Below are 14,148 nucleotides of genomic sequence, written 5' to 3'. Positions count from 1 at the left end.
GCCACTTGAGGGCTGAGAGTGTCTCTTGGGGCACGGGGTTTTCTCTTCTTGTAGTTTTAGTCCCTCTGGGCCAGGGGAGTGCAGCGCCAGGTCTGCATTTCCATAAGTTGTGCTCCTTTCCTGTTGGCCTCCTGGCAGGACCTTCTTCTCTGGCTGCTCCCCGGGACTCTGTCTATGCATTTTGCTTGTTGAGCACAGCTCCATCGTTGCATTCTGAGCGTGGCTTCATTATTCCATGCAGTTCCACCGTTCCATGTCGGGCATGGGTCCATCGCTGCATGCTGGGCACAGTTCCAGGTTGGCTTTAGCTCCATCGCTGTATGTTGAGGACAGCTCTGTCATTGGCATGTTGAATGAAGTTCCTTTGCTGCTTATTCTGCAATCTTTCATCTCTGCATGTTGAACGCAGCTCCATTGTCGCATGTTGAGTGTAGTTCTTTCTCTGCAGGTCTCAGCTTGGGGCACAGTCCTGTGTCTGCGTGTGGAACGCAGCTCCTTGTCTGTGTGTGGCATGCAGCTCTCTCTTTGTGTATGGAACGCAGCTCCCTGTCTGCATGCAGAGCGCAGCCCCACCGCCTGTTGAGTGTAGCTCCATCTCTGTATGTTTAGCACAACTCTTCTCTGCAAATTGGGTGACGTGGAGCACAGCTCTGTGACTGCAGGTGCTACACAGCTTCATGTCTGCGTAGGAAGCATAGCTCCTTGTCAGTGTGTGGAGCGCTGCTGCTTCTTGCTGGCTTCTGGAGTGCAGTTCCTTGCCGGTGTCAGGAGCGCAGCTCCTTGTCTGTGTTTTATACACAGTTCCATCGCTACCGCAGCTTCTGCAGGTACCTCTAACATCCAGCTCTTTCAGTGGGGCTCTGCTCATCCTCTGTCTGTTACTCTCTGCGTCTTCTCTACTTGTTCAATGCATTTCTATCTTTGCCAGACGTTTCCACCTCTTTCTCTGCCCGTGGTGTGTGGCTCAGTTTGTGTGCTTTGAGTGCAAATCCGTTTGTTCTCGTTGAGCACGGATCCTACTCTGCCCGATGAGTGCAGCTTCTTTTCTGTCCCTTGAGCACAGTTCAGTCTCTGACTGTGGAGCATATTTTCACCTTTGCCTGTTGGGCACGGTTTCACCTTGTCGGTCAACCCCAGCTTTTTTCTGCGGATTGGATATAGTAACTTCTCAGCAGCTATGGCATTCTGCAGTTTAGACTGCTAGACAAGGTTGTCTTGTCTCCTGTTAGCTACCATTCCTGTGGCACCTTTTCTTGCCATAGCCTCTTGGTGGCTGGCGAGAAGCTTCTCCATTGCTGGAGTTTGAATTAGTCTCTGCTCCTTTTGTGGCTATTTGGCACCTTGGGGGTCTTTTCTCCACAGTGTGGCGTGGCTCTTGACTGTGCTTTCTTTTTGTCTCCTTTTGTTCTCTTGGCTCTGTGCTTTCATCCCTAAGTCCAGAGCAAGCTGGTTGAGGAGTACTCTTTCTACAGTTGTACCCTGGTATGCTGTTGCCCTTTTCTTCATGGTTCTCCTGGAGAGACTAGCACTTCAGTTAGTTGGTTCTCTCGACTCTGGAGTCTCTTCTTCTTCTGTAGAGTTTGATTCTCTCACTAGGCGTGGGTTTGGGTGGTTCCTGGGCCTTGCTTCCTTTCTTCTATGAAGTGTGGCGCACTGTTTGGGGTTGCGTACTCCTAGTACTTGTTAGGGTCGCTTCATCCGACCATCTTGGACTCAAAGCAGACCGGCAGGTTTGAGAGTTAGTCTTTGTCCTCCCAGGGTTCGGAGAAGTGGATCCTTGTCTAGGAGAGACAGTTCTTCCTTCCAAGGGGGGTCCTTTGGCATGAGTATCTTTTGTTGCTTCGTTTACTACTCTCGGGACAGGGGTATGTAATTTTTCTTTTGCTCAGGACGTTTGTTTTACGTCCTATGGCTTCAGTTCTTTTTCTAGTGTCTAACTCTGTTCCATTTTGGTAGTCTGGTGGTTCGGATATTCGAATCCTTTTCTGCTGATCAGTTTTTTGCTATGAATAGCTTTGTTGATTTTTCTACCTTCTGCATTCTTCTTTTCTCCTCCCCTCTTTGGGAAACTGCTTTGCTACATCTCATTAGTCTGGACTGGTCTGGTATAGATGACAAGGAAAGAAAAATTATGTTCTTACCTGGTAATTTTCTTTCCTTTAATCAGACCAGTCCAGATGCCCTCCCTGGCTAAAGTCTGTCAGAGTGTTGTTTCCTTTAGGTATCCCTGGCTGTTCCACGACGCTTCAATATGCTGGGATGTCCTACAGCACTGCCTACTTCATCTTCTCTATTCAATCTCCTGCCACTTGTTGTTGTGCCAGCTGTGTATGACGCCTGTTACTTGGCATCATGGAGTTCTTTCCCCGGATTCAGGGGTAGATCTCTATGTGCTTGAGCAAACTCAGTATGGACCATTCCCTACCGCTTTATTTACTGTGAGGGGAGGTTGCAGTTGCCTTTGGCCAAGCAGGAACAGTGAGGTTCTGCTTATTGGCGCCAAGAGTTTGCCTGTTTGGTATTAACTGTGTTTTCTTCTAGACTTCAGCGCACCATTGCTTGGCTATTCGAAATACTGAACATTCCAGGCTGCACAATACCCTTAAGGGGCAGTTTACTTGGAACTATTTTCTCTGTCTCCTTCTGCTGGTAGATGGACACAACCCATTAGTCTGGACTGGTCTGGTATGATTAAAGGAAAGAAAATTACCAGGTAAGAGCATCAATTTTTCCTTAGGACCCATGATGGAAGGGCACTGGAAGGAACGTTACCACACAGAGGGCCGGCTTTGGCAGTGACTGTGCTAAATGTAAAGTGGGAAGAAGAGGGAAATCCATATCTATTGGCAATGCAACTCGCATGCCAGATCCCAGATCTCAAGTCAGCTGATCTAGACGTATAGTGGGGTAAAGAGGGTGGGATTTGTTACACCACCTTTCTGTGGTTACACTCAAAGCAATTTAAATATTATATACAGGAATTTATTTTGTACCTGGGGAAATGGAGGATTAAGTGACTTGTCCAGTCTTGCAATGAGCTGTAGTGGGAATTGAACCCAGTTCCCCTGGTTCTTGGGCTGCTTTGCTAACCATTAGGCATCACCAAGCCCCCCAAAACGCACGCATCTTGAGGTTATTATTTCTGAGTGATGGTTACGCAAGGTAATCTGTTATCCTGAAGCCTGGCAGTTTCAGGGGCCAGTATATATTATGCCTCTGCATCACATGCTTCTTTTTCTGGCAGGTATCTCTGTGACAAGGTAGTGCCTGGGAACAGAGTTGCCATCATGGGCATCTACTCAATCAAGAAGACGGGCAAGACATCAAGCAAGGGGCGGGACCGTGTAGGCGTGGGCATTCGGAGCGCTTATGTCCGTGTGGTGGGAATCCAGGTGGACACAGAGGGTGCAGGTGAGGGGTATTGAGTTAACATCCTCTGGAGATACTAATTGTGTGCAGAGTGAGGTTGGAGTACATAAGACAAAATAAAACGTAGTCAGAAATGCATGTGTGTGTTTAATAATCCCTTTTGAGTTCTGTAGTGTTTGAATATAATACAGGTGGTTAAATGGAGTGTGTTCCAACATTAGGTGAGAGGTGCTGTTTTTCATGATGTGACCATACACCCCCCCCCCCCCCCCCCCCATCCTATCCACCACTACTACTCTGAATACAACTTGAAAAGATAACAGGAAGACGACTACTGAGGATGCCTGTAACATTAGTTTGTGAAATCTTGGTGTGTAAGAACATCTTGTGTGTATGTTTGACTCCTTTATAGGTCGCAGTGTGCTGGGTGCAGTCACCCCTCAGGAGGAAGAGGAATTCCGCCGCCTTGCGGCCATGCCCAACATTTACGAGACCATTGCCAAAAGCATTGCTCCATCCATCTACGGCAGCAGTGACATTAAGAAGGCCATCTCCTGCCTGCTCTTCGGAGGGTCCAGGAAGAGGTAATGCTCTGTCTGCATGTCAGTCTATGCCCTGTAATATGAAGAGGCTGAGGCACCCTTGAGTTGAGGCCATCCTGCAGACGACCCCTAGTAATTTCATTTCTCATTACTGGTTTCCCTTTTTCTTTAGATCTGACTGGATCTTTTCTCTGATTCTTGTAGTCTGGTAGACTGTGTGCTCAGCGTGATGCACTGAGGGGAGCCTAGTGCTTTTCTATAGTATTGTTTGTGTAGAACATGTCTTGTTTTTAGCTATTTGTTCTCATTCCCCTTCCTCCCCCTGCAGACTGCCGGATGGCCTGACCCGCCGAGGGGACATTAACCTTCTGATGCTGGGGGATCCTGGGACAGCCAAGTCTCAGCTGCTGAAGTTTGTAGAGACTTGCTCTCCAATTGGGGTAAGAGATGGTGTGATCTTGGCTGGAGACAGATGGTTTCACCTCATGTGAGCTCCTATTAGATCACAGCCTCAGTGAAACCCTCTTGGTTCAGTTTCCCCATAGCAGGGGTAGCTAGCTGGGCCTCCTTTTAGGTGAGTCTCTCTATTCTGGCATCACTTCTTTCAGACTTTTCACCCCATGCAGCCAGTTTGTCCTAGAGATAATTGTCTAAAAAGTAGCATAAAGCAGCATTTGGACATTTTTTTCTCACAAAAGCATCCAAATAGGTATTTTTGTAACCTATTTTTTAAGTGTTTTCATACTGTTCATCTGCAGTGCATCCATATCCCAGGGGGGGTATGTCAACTTGTTAAGGGCGGGATTTGGGCGTTCCTAAGACTTGGATGTTTATTAGCCATAATGGAACAAAACAAAACCATCTAGGACTAAAACTAAGACGTTTTGACCTTCATTTTTTTTCTTTCAAAAATGGTAATAAATATACAAAGCACAAAACCTTGTTCAAAATGGTATTTAAAAAAAAAAAAAAAAAAGATGTTTTCTTTTTTCGAAAATGACCTTCTTTCCTATTCAGATTTTGGACGTTTTGTGCAAAACGTCCAAAGTCGGACTTAGACATCATATCGAAAATGCCCCTCCGTGTAACTTTGTAAGTCTAAATGCTTTGAAAATACGTCTGCATGTGTGTTTATGTTAAGAGATTTTAAAACCATCTTTCTTTGATGGTATAGCTGTGTATTTGGCGATTAATTATAGTATTGTCTTTATTTTAAAATATGTGTTATTTACTAGTACTTTAGAGCCAGGTCAATGATATAGATATAAGTATAAAATGATAAATTTACCATATTTTACAATGTAGGAAGTTTTTATTTTGAAGGTGGAGTCTGAGTTGGTACATTTTTACCAACTCCGAGTCCACCTCAAATTGCTTCTGACTCCAGCCCCACAGCTCTGCCTTTATGAAGTCCAGCCTCAAGGATGCGGTCTCTTTTTTTTTTTTTTTTTTTTTTTTTTGTTGTTGTCAAGCTTCAATTCAGTTCAAATTCTTTTAATATATCGCAGAGTCAACACATATCTAAGCTCTGTCGAGCAGGGATTGTCTCTTCATATTCAATTGTACAGCGCTGTGTACGTCTAGTAGCGCTTTAGAAATGATAAGTAGTAGTAGCAATAAAGAAGGGGGGGGGGAATGAAAAATCAGAGGGCAATGATATAGTAAGCAAACTAGGGGCCCTGTTCACTAAGGTGCGTTAGTGTTTTTAGCGCGCATGCTATGTAGGTGCCTCTAACCACTACTCACTTGCCCTGTCCTTTTATCCTCACCTCTTTATTCCCTTACCCTTAATTGTTCTGTCTATTTAACTGTCTTATCTAGATTGTAAGCTCTTGAGCAGGGACTGTCTTTTTGTGTATGGTGTACAGTGCTGTGTATGCCTTGTAGCGCTATAGAAATGATAAGTAGTAGTAGTAGGTGCCTATAGGGATATTGTAGGCACATACATGGTTAACACATGTACATAGTTAACGCGCATTAAAAATGTTCACGCACCTATAACACTGCTTAGAGAACAGGGTCCTAGGTTACAAATATTCATAATATAAGGGTGGAGAAAGAAGGGAGCATTTAAACCCTACATAAAAACATGAGGGGAGGAAGTGACTAGATAATGTAAGCCACATTGAGCCTGCAAATGTGTGGGAAAATGTGGGATACAAATGCAGCAAATAAATAAATAAACCCACACAGATACACAAAAGTGAATTGCCGACCAGAGCCGCTCTAGGAAAAATTTGTATGGCAGAACCAAATGCGTTTTTAAAGCAGCCTTGAAATTTTGAATGGACTGTTCAGAGGATATATAGAGGAATGGAGTTCCACAGAGTGGGGGCAATAACAGAAAAACAGATTGATCTAGCACAGTGAGAGCAAATTTGTAAATGCAATGGAATAACGAGCAAATGTTGATCAGCAGAGCGTAGAGTATGACTGGAAACATAGGGGAGAAGTGACCTAAATAAAAATTTGGGACGCCTGGAAAGTAAAACTTGATGGGCCATAGTTTTGAATTTTGAATGAAACTCTATGATGAATAGGAATGTTCAATTTTCAACAGTGGGGTAACATGGTCATATTTCTCGGCACCATGGATAAGTTTAACTACAGTATTTTGAATAAGTTTTAAATGGCAAATTTGATAGAGGAAGACCAGAAAAGAGAGAGAGAGAGAGTTACAGTACTCAAGATGAGAGAGAATTAAAGAGTAAATCAGTAAACGAAGGGATTGTAAATCATAAAATTAAAAAAGCAGCTCTTATCTGTCTCTGTCTCAAAATATAAAGACTTGGACAACAGAAGAAACGTGAGGAGCAAAAGTGAGTTGATCATCAATTAATATACCAATCATCTTTTTAGTAGTTTTTTTAAAGGAATAATGAGTGGAGGAGTGGCCTAGTGGTTAGGGTGGTGGACTTTGGTCCTGGGGAACTGAGGAACTGAGTTTGATTCCCACTTCAGGCACAGGCAGCTCCTTGTGACTCTGAGCAAGTCACTTAACCCTCCATTGCCCCATGTAAGCCGCATTGAGCCTGCCATGAATGGGAAAGCACGGGGTAACAAAAATTAAAAAAAAAATATATGTATTATCGGTATTACATATACCTAATAGAGCAGCAGGCCAAGAGCCAGGGGAAACCAGGATTCAAATCCCACTGATGCTCCTTCAGATCTTGGATGTCACTTAATGTTCCGTTGTCTTAGGTACAAAAACTTAAATTTGCGAACCCTCCAGGGACAGGTAAATACATACTGTAGGACTTGATATAGCACCTTTCCGTGGTATAACCAAAGCAGTTTACATATTCTGTCCAGGCACTTTGTCTGTCCCTACCGAGTTCACAATCTTTTTTTTTTTTTTTTTTTTCCTTATACCCGAGGCAATGTCCAGGATCACAAGGAAATGTAACTTGCATTGAGTTGAGAACAGTGTCCTCTACTTCTTTATAATGTTTTTTTTTTTTTTTTGTTACATTTGTACCCCGCGCTTTCCCACTCATGGCAGGCTCAATGCGGCTTACATGGGGCAATGGAGGGTTAAGTGACTTGCTCAGAGTCACAAGGAGCTGCCTGTGCCTGAAGTGGGAATCAAACTCAGTTCCTCAGTTCCCCAGGACCAAAGTCCACCACCCTAACCACTAGGCCACTCCTCCACTGCTCTTAAATTAACTGCAAGGCATTAAGGGACTTGTGAAAGATCTCCCATCTCTTTGTGACATACAGAATGCCAGTAACCCAGACATGCTCGCCTCAAAATGAGCACACTGTATCGCATTCTATTAGATCCACTCCAAGCCAAGGTGGCCTCCATTGCCAGCCTTGGAACTGCCTCCATTGTGAACATCTACAAAGCAGCCACATGGTCTTTAATGTTTACCTTTTGCAAAATATTACTACCCAGGATGTATCTTTGGTCAAGCAATTCTTCATAACCTCTTCGCTCGTTAGCCCTTGAAAGCTGCATAAAGATCGTCTCTCCATCACCCATATCTTTCTTGCTTGCCTGTAGAAAGAGCAAAAGTTGCGTACCTGTAATGGACATTCTCTGTGGACAGCAGGGGAATGCCTGCCCTCCCCCCCCTCCCTTTCAAAAAAAAAAAAAAAGTGTCTCTTGCTGATGTGGCAATGGTTTGATGCATGCCATCTTTCTTTCCCGTCTCTGCAGGTGTACACCTCTGGAAAGGGCAGCAGTGCTGCAGGTCTCACTGCCTCTGTCATGCGTGACCCTGTGTCACGCAACTTTATCATGGAGGGAGGAGCCATGGTGCTAGCGGATGGGGGCGTGGTCTGTATAGACGAGTTTGACAAGGTGAGTGTTATTCATGGGCATAGTTTGTTTCATTTGGGAAGCAAAGGGTGGGATGTGGCACATTAGCATATTCATTTGCATACATACATCTCATACATATTTATTAGTTATTAAAAAAAATTGAATAGGAAGCCACTATATCAAAACAATGAAGTTTTATATATAGACAGATATTGCTAATTTTCAGTTTAAAAATAATGCTATAACAATAGGAAATTTCTCTCATTATGCTCCCTCTCACATTCACATGAACTAGCAAGGGGAGAGCATGCTTCCCTGTCCTCCTTCCTTAGGCCAGACCCCAAGTTCACCCTCTCCAAAGCCCAGCTCTTTGTGCCTCTCTCATTACCCAGCACTTCCCTCTTTTCCCCAGTGTGGATCTTAGAAAAACACAGGCTTTTTAGATGTAGAAATGCAGTCCTGGGGAGGAAAAATAGCTGACAGTGATAGCAAGTAGTTTCATACTTTTCAGAGTAATGTCTTCAGATGGGTTAGTTCTGTGTATTCCAGACCCTCACCTCATACAAAATAGGGGAGCACAAAACAAAAAATAAGCGGACAAAAACTGAAATGGAGACCCCACTTTCCCTCTGCCAAAGAAAACCAGACTCTATAAGCTGTGCAATTCTGGTAAAAGGAACAGAAATGCATTTTCTCCTGTACTTTGCTAAAATACAAAAACTGATAAGATGTAAATTTTCTCAAATGGACACGTTCCAATCATTAAAGAATTAAATACAAATAATTGTTCTCTACCTTTGTCATCTTTGCACTTTTCTAATTGGGTTAGTCCCAATCTGTTCCACTTTATGTTGGTCTTCTCCTAAATTCTTTTCCAGGTGTGCCTTACCATTTCTTCTCTTGTCCCTCTTCTCTTCCTTCTCTATCAGTCTGGCACTGATCTCTCTTTGTTTCTTTTCTCACTTTTTTTCTTCTCGGCCTCTATATCCACCTATATATAATTTTTACTCCTCATTCTCCCTATCGCCCTGTAGTCTAGTTTCCATTTCATTTCTCATCTACCTACGAGCTTTTCCCATCTCATTGCTCCCTCTCTTTTTTTTTTTTTCCCCAAGTTTCCTATTCTGAGGAGGGGAATTAGGACCCTTGTCCAGGGTCACAAGGAAATGTAGCTTCCATTGAGTTGAGAACAGTGTGATCAAAATCAAAATCACAAATCCAGTACCAGGCGTACTGTGAAGTACGACAAAACACTTAAAAAAAATAAAATAAAATAAAAACAACCTTCCTGAGTCCTGAGCACCTTCATAGTGCTCCTAAACTTGTGGACACAAAGTATATTCAGAGTTTGCCAATGGCTTAATTTGGAATGGTTCATGCCAATCAGTGGTACTTGTGGGGACTAGTTTTGGGGGTGAGGCAATTTTGTGGGTTGGTTTGGGCAGTTGTGGAGAGGTAGTTTTTGGGGTGGGGCCAGTTTATAGGGTATCAGTTGTATGTGGGGTAGTTAGTGGGATGATGGGGCAGTTGTGTTTTGTTTGTTTTTATGGAGCAATTTACAGGAGGTAGTTTGAGTATGGGAACAGTTTGTGAGGCAGTGGTAGGGGGGGATTTTTTTGGGATGGAGTAAGGGTAGTTTGGGGGTTTAGAAAACTAGAAAACCCACCTTTTTTAAAAAACTGCCTTGCTCTGTTTCTATGTTTCAAAAGCTATTACCCGATCTCACATAAAATACACTGGGTCATGTTTTGTGGGACACTCTTTTAACCCCCTCCAAGTCCGATTTGGCACATTTTCAAACTCTAGTCTTTTTTTTTTTTACTGGCTTTTCCCCTCCAGCCTGCTTCATCCCATTCAGTTAAAATGTTGAGTTATTTTGCTCCCAACAGACATTCTCAACCTCTCTTTATATAATTCTTTCTGACTTCTTCCATTGGATTAGAAATGAAACATTGTACATCACAATGTCAGAGCTAGAACAAATGATAAAATTTATTGTCAGTGTTTCCCAAACAGCGATAACTTGTGGAGGGGAGTTGGAACCAGTATCTCTCTAAGCTGTGTTCAGATGTGTGCATGCACAGCCAAACAATGTGTACATAAAAATATAATACTGTTTAGTGAGCTTGTTATACAGCAGCACAGGGAAATGGAGTTATTTGCATCTGTTGGAACTTAGATGCACTCCGCTCAACCACTAAATAATATTAGTCCTAGATTGCTCAAATGTAATAATGATAGTTTCGCTATTTGTATATCTCTAAATATTGTCGTAGAAAAATTTCCAGACCTTCTTTTTGTTGTCTGGCAGCAAAATAACTTTCTGAAGATTGATTGGAATGGGATATAACTTGGCAGGAAGGAAAACCAGTAAAAAGGCACAGGTTGTAAAATAGGCCATATTGGACTGGTGAGTTCGACATATGTCACCATTTCTTGGGAAAAGGTGAATAAAAGTCACCAGGAACAAAAAGATGAGGTTTTAATGAATCCTGTGAGAACAAAGCATTTGTAATACAACCGTCCAAACCCCATCCTTTTTTATGTGGAAAAAAAGATGGTTACAGAAGTTCAAACTGTAACTTTTTCAGACTGCTTATGGATCCATGACATAAAAAATTGGACATTCTCAACATTTTGGATCCACTACTTGTCACCTTTTTCTCACAGACTGTCACATATGAGTGCCTCCTACCCGCTCTACCCCCCCCCCCCCAAAAAAAAAAGAAATAATGACCCAGTGTATTTCTGTGGAGGAAAAGTGTTTTCTAGTTTCTGTAGCATAGAAATTTTGATAGAAAACAGGGCAGGCAGTTTAAAAGATGATATTCCCTATTTCTCAAAACCCCCCAAACTATGCTGGAACATGCCAAAAATCCCGCAAACTTCCCCTATCCCCAGAAACTTTCTTTGACTTACTACACCACAAGCTGCCCCTCCACTTGGCTTGCAGCAAACACTACAAAAATTTTAAAAAATCAAAGGAAACATTGTTTGGAGCCTGTATAAATTAATTAGGAAGCTTGATACAGTAAACTTATTCCCCAGGCTGCATTGCTTATGACTATAAGGAAAATTTAGCTATTTTGCACAACCACTGTACATCTGAATTACCTTGCTAGAACAAAGAAAATCAGGAAACGATGGCATTTTTGCTATTACTGATCCAGGATGTGTGGCGGCATCTGCATTTATTACTAAACTTGCAGCTTTTCAGTAGTTCTAGGCAAATTACATTCAGGCTTAGTATATCAAGTGTACTAATGACCCAATTTCGGAAAACCTGAAAATTCTTGGAGTCACCATCGACCGGCACCTAACACTTGAGAACAACGCGAAAATCACGACCAAAAAGATGTTCCATTCAATGTGGAAGTTAAAAAGAGTAAAACCATTCTTCCCAAGAACCATCTTCTGGAATCTGGTACAATCATTAGTACTCAGTCACCTAGACTACTGCAACTCACTATACGCTGGCTGCAAAGAGCACATACTCAAAAAAACTCCAAACAGCCCAGAACACAGCAGCAAGACTCATATTTGGAAAACCAAAATACGAAAGTGCAAAACCCCTACGAGAAAAACTACACTGGTTACCACTCAAAGAACGCATCATGTTCAAAGTAAGTACCTTAGTACACAAAATCATCCACGGCGAAGCCCCAGCTTACATGTCTGACCTGATTGACCTACCACCCAGGAATGCCAAAAGATCATCCCGCACATTCCTCAATCTTCACTTCCCAAATTGCAAGGGCCTAAAATATAAACTAATGCACGCATCAACCTTTTCCTACATGAGTACGCAATTCTGGAACGCATTGCCATGTAACCTAAAAGTGACCTATGAACTGACCAACTTCCGAAAACTGCTGAAGACACATCTTTTTCGACAAGACATACCACAATGACTAAAACATATGAAAAACCCACATGGGCTCCAGTTGTTCCCCCTCTCAAACTATCTGGCTTTAGAAAACTTAATACACTATTTTAGCCACCCTAATTAGCTTACCTTACCCACCAAAAGGAATCCATAATCCCGTTGTGTAACCAGAAGTGAAATAGGTGGCCCCACACCTAGAATGTGTGTGCACATGTATTTCCCCTCCACTTCCCCCCCTCAAACAATGTAAAAAATGAATACCCTGGCTGCTGGGCATCCCCAAGCCCTGCCAGCTGAAGACATCCTCAGCTGGAACTCCCAGATGTCAGAACACTGGCATGTGGTGGCTGCGCTTCCAGCTGCTGTTGCCAGCACCCCACACATGAGGTACCGGCATCGGTGACTGCCAGCAGCCACAGTGTTCAGGTGGCCCAGGGGTTCCGGCAGAGGATAGCTGGTGGGGCTTGGGGATCCCCACCAGCTACGTCCGTGATATATGCTGCTGGAAGGTGGGGCCCTGCCCATTCATGCCCACCTATGTCTCCTCCACTACCATAATACTGTGGGTTTATAGGTGTTCATGGATTAGATGCCTCGACCCATCCTGTATACAGTGAGTTGATGCTGCCACTGCACATGTAGCTGATATGTGCCTTGTGCTTGTGCATGCACATAAATGACACACCCATGTAGGAGTAATTTTTACAGGCCTTTTTTTTTTGGGGGGGGGGGGGGGGGTCTCCTTTCCCTTCACCGCCTTAGGGGGTTTGGTAATTTTAGGAAAGCAAATCTTGGCCTCGCCTCCCAGGATTCCTCCCCTGTTTGTATACCTCCCAGGCACGGATGAGAATGGAGAAATGGAAAGGTCTGTGTGCAGAGATCAGTGGTATGTCCTGAATGCCCAGTCTGACTTGGACTGTTTTGGTCGCTGGAGAAGATAAACCGCAGGGCAGAAATCCTTTTGATTTGTGGGCATTATTTCTTTGTAACTCAGATGCGAGAAGATGATAGAGTGGCTATCCACGAAGCTATGGAGCAGCAGACCATCTCCATTGCCAAGGTAAGACCCTGCCCAGGGAGAAGGTCCCAGGTTGTGCTTGGCTTCATCTCATTCCTCTGGCAGTGGGACCTACTCTCTACAGCCCAGCTCTGATGTCAGAAGCATTAAGAGGATAATCTGATAGTAAGCTACGTATTGATAAGGTAATTTAGGTGCCTGCACACCTTTTCATAAAACAGGTACCAGAAACAGCCCCAGTAGCAGATTCACATGTACATATCTGCCCATATGTGGACTTGTGTATATTTTATAAAAATACACAGCTCCGCACTCAAAATCCCAATCCACACATATTGATTGAAAGTAGGCGTGCTGTTTCCATATGCTGCCTGATAGAGGAGTAGCCTAATGCAGTGGCCCAAACCTGGTCTTAGAAAGAGAAATGGAACTTGATATACCACCTTTCTGTGGTTTTTGCAACTACATTCAAAGCGGTTTACATAGTGTATACAGGTACTTATTTGTACCTGAGGCAGTGCAGGGTTAAGGGGTCTTTTTACTAAGCTGCAGTAAAAAGTGACTTGCGATAGTGTAGGTACGGGGTTTGGGCGTGCGCAGAAATATTTTTCAGCGCACGTACCAAAAATGCCTTACCCCCCCCCCCCCCCCAAATGGATGTGCGGCAAAATCAAAATTGCCGCGCGTCCATTTTGGGCATCTGATCTTACCGCCAGCCATAGACCTAGCAGTAAGGAATCTGCGTGGTAACGACCTACGCGCATCAGATGCCACTTGGTGCACGTCTGCAAATAAAAAGTTACTGCAAGAGGCACGCGGTAGTCTGCTGGTTAGTTCGTTTTGGCGTTTGTAGAGCCTTACACAGCTTAGTAAAAGGGACCCTAAGTGACTTGCTGAGAGTCAGTGGGAATTGAGTCCAGTTCCCCAGGAAAACTCTGCTTCATTGACTGCTAGAGTACTCCTCCACTACAGGCACCCCATGCATTCAGGTTTTCAGGATACCCTAAATGAATGTTCATTAGAGAGATTTGCATGCACTACCTCCACTGTATGCAAACCTCTC

At 43.6% G+C, this 14,148-nt stretch overlaps 1 protein-coding gene across 1 annotated transcript in view; it reads left to right on the top strand.

The window, feature by feature from the left end:
• MCM5 (minichromosome maintenance complex component 5) overlaps nt 1-14,148 on the top strand; it is a 41,241-nt gene that overhangs the window by 16,879 nt on the left and 10,214 nt on the right. Inside the window, exons 6-10 of the mRNA XM_030206788.1 lie at nt 3,245-3,411; nt 3,782-3,953; nt 4,240-4,351; nt 8,077-8,220; nt 13,062-13,127. Coding sequence (XP_030062648.1) covers nt 3,245-3,411; nt 3,782-3,953; nt 4,240-4,351; nt 8,077-8,220; nt 13,062-13,127 — 661 coding nt within the window. The remainder of the gene's footprint in view (nt 1-3,244; nt 3,412-3,781; nt 3,954-4,239; nt 4,352-8,076; nt 8,221-13,061; nt 13,128-14,148) is intronic.

The sequence above is a fragment of the Microcaecilia unicolor genome, chromosome 1 (assembly GCF_901765095.1).
Source record: "Microcaecilia unicolor chromosome 1, aMicUni1.1, whole genome shotgun sequence".
In the NCBI taxonomy this organism is placed as follows: Eukaryota; Metazoa; Chordata; class Amphibia; order Gymnophiona; family Siphonopidae; genus Microcaecilia; species Microcaecilia unicolor.
The sequence above is the reverse complement of the archived record's forward strand: the minus strand, read 5'-3'. Positions and strand labels throughout refer to the sequence as shown.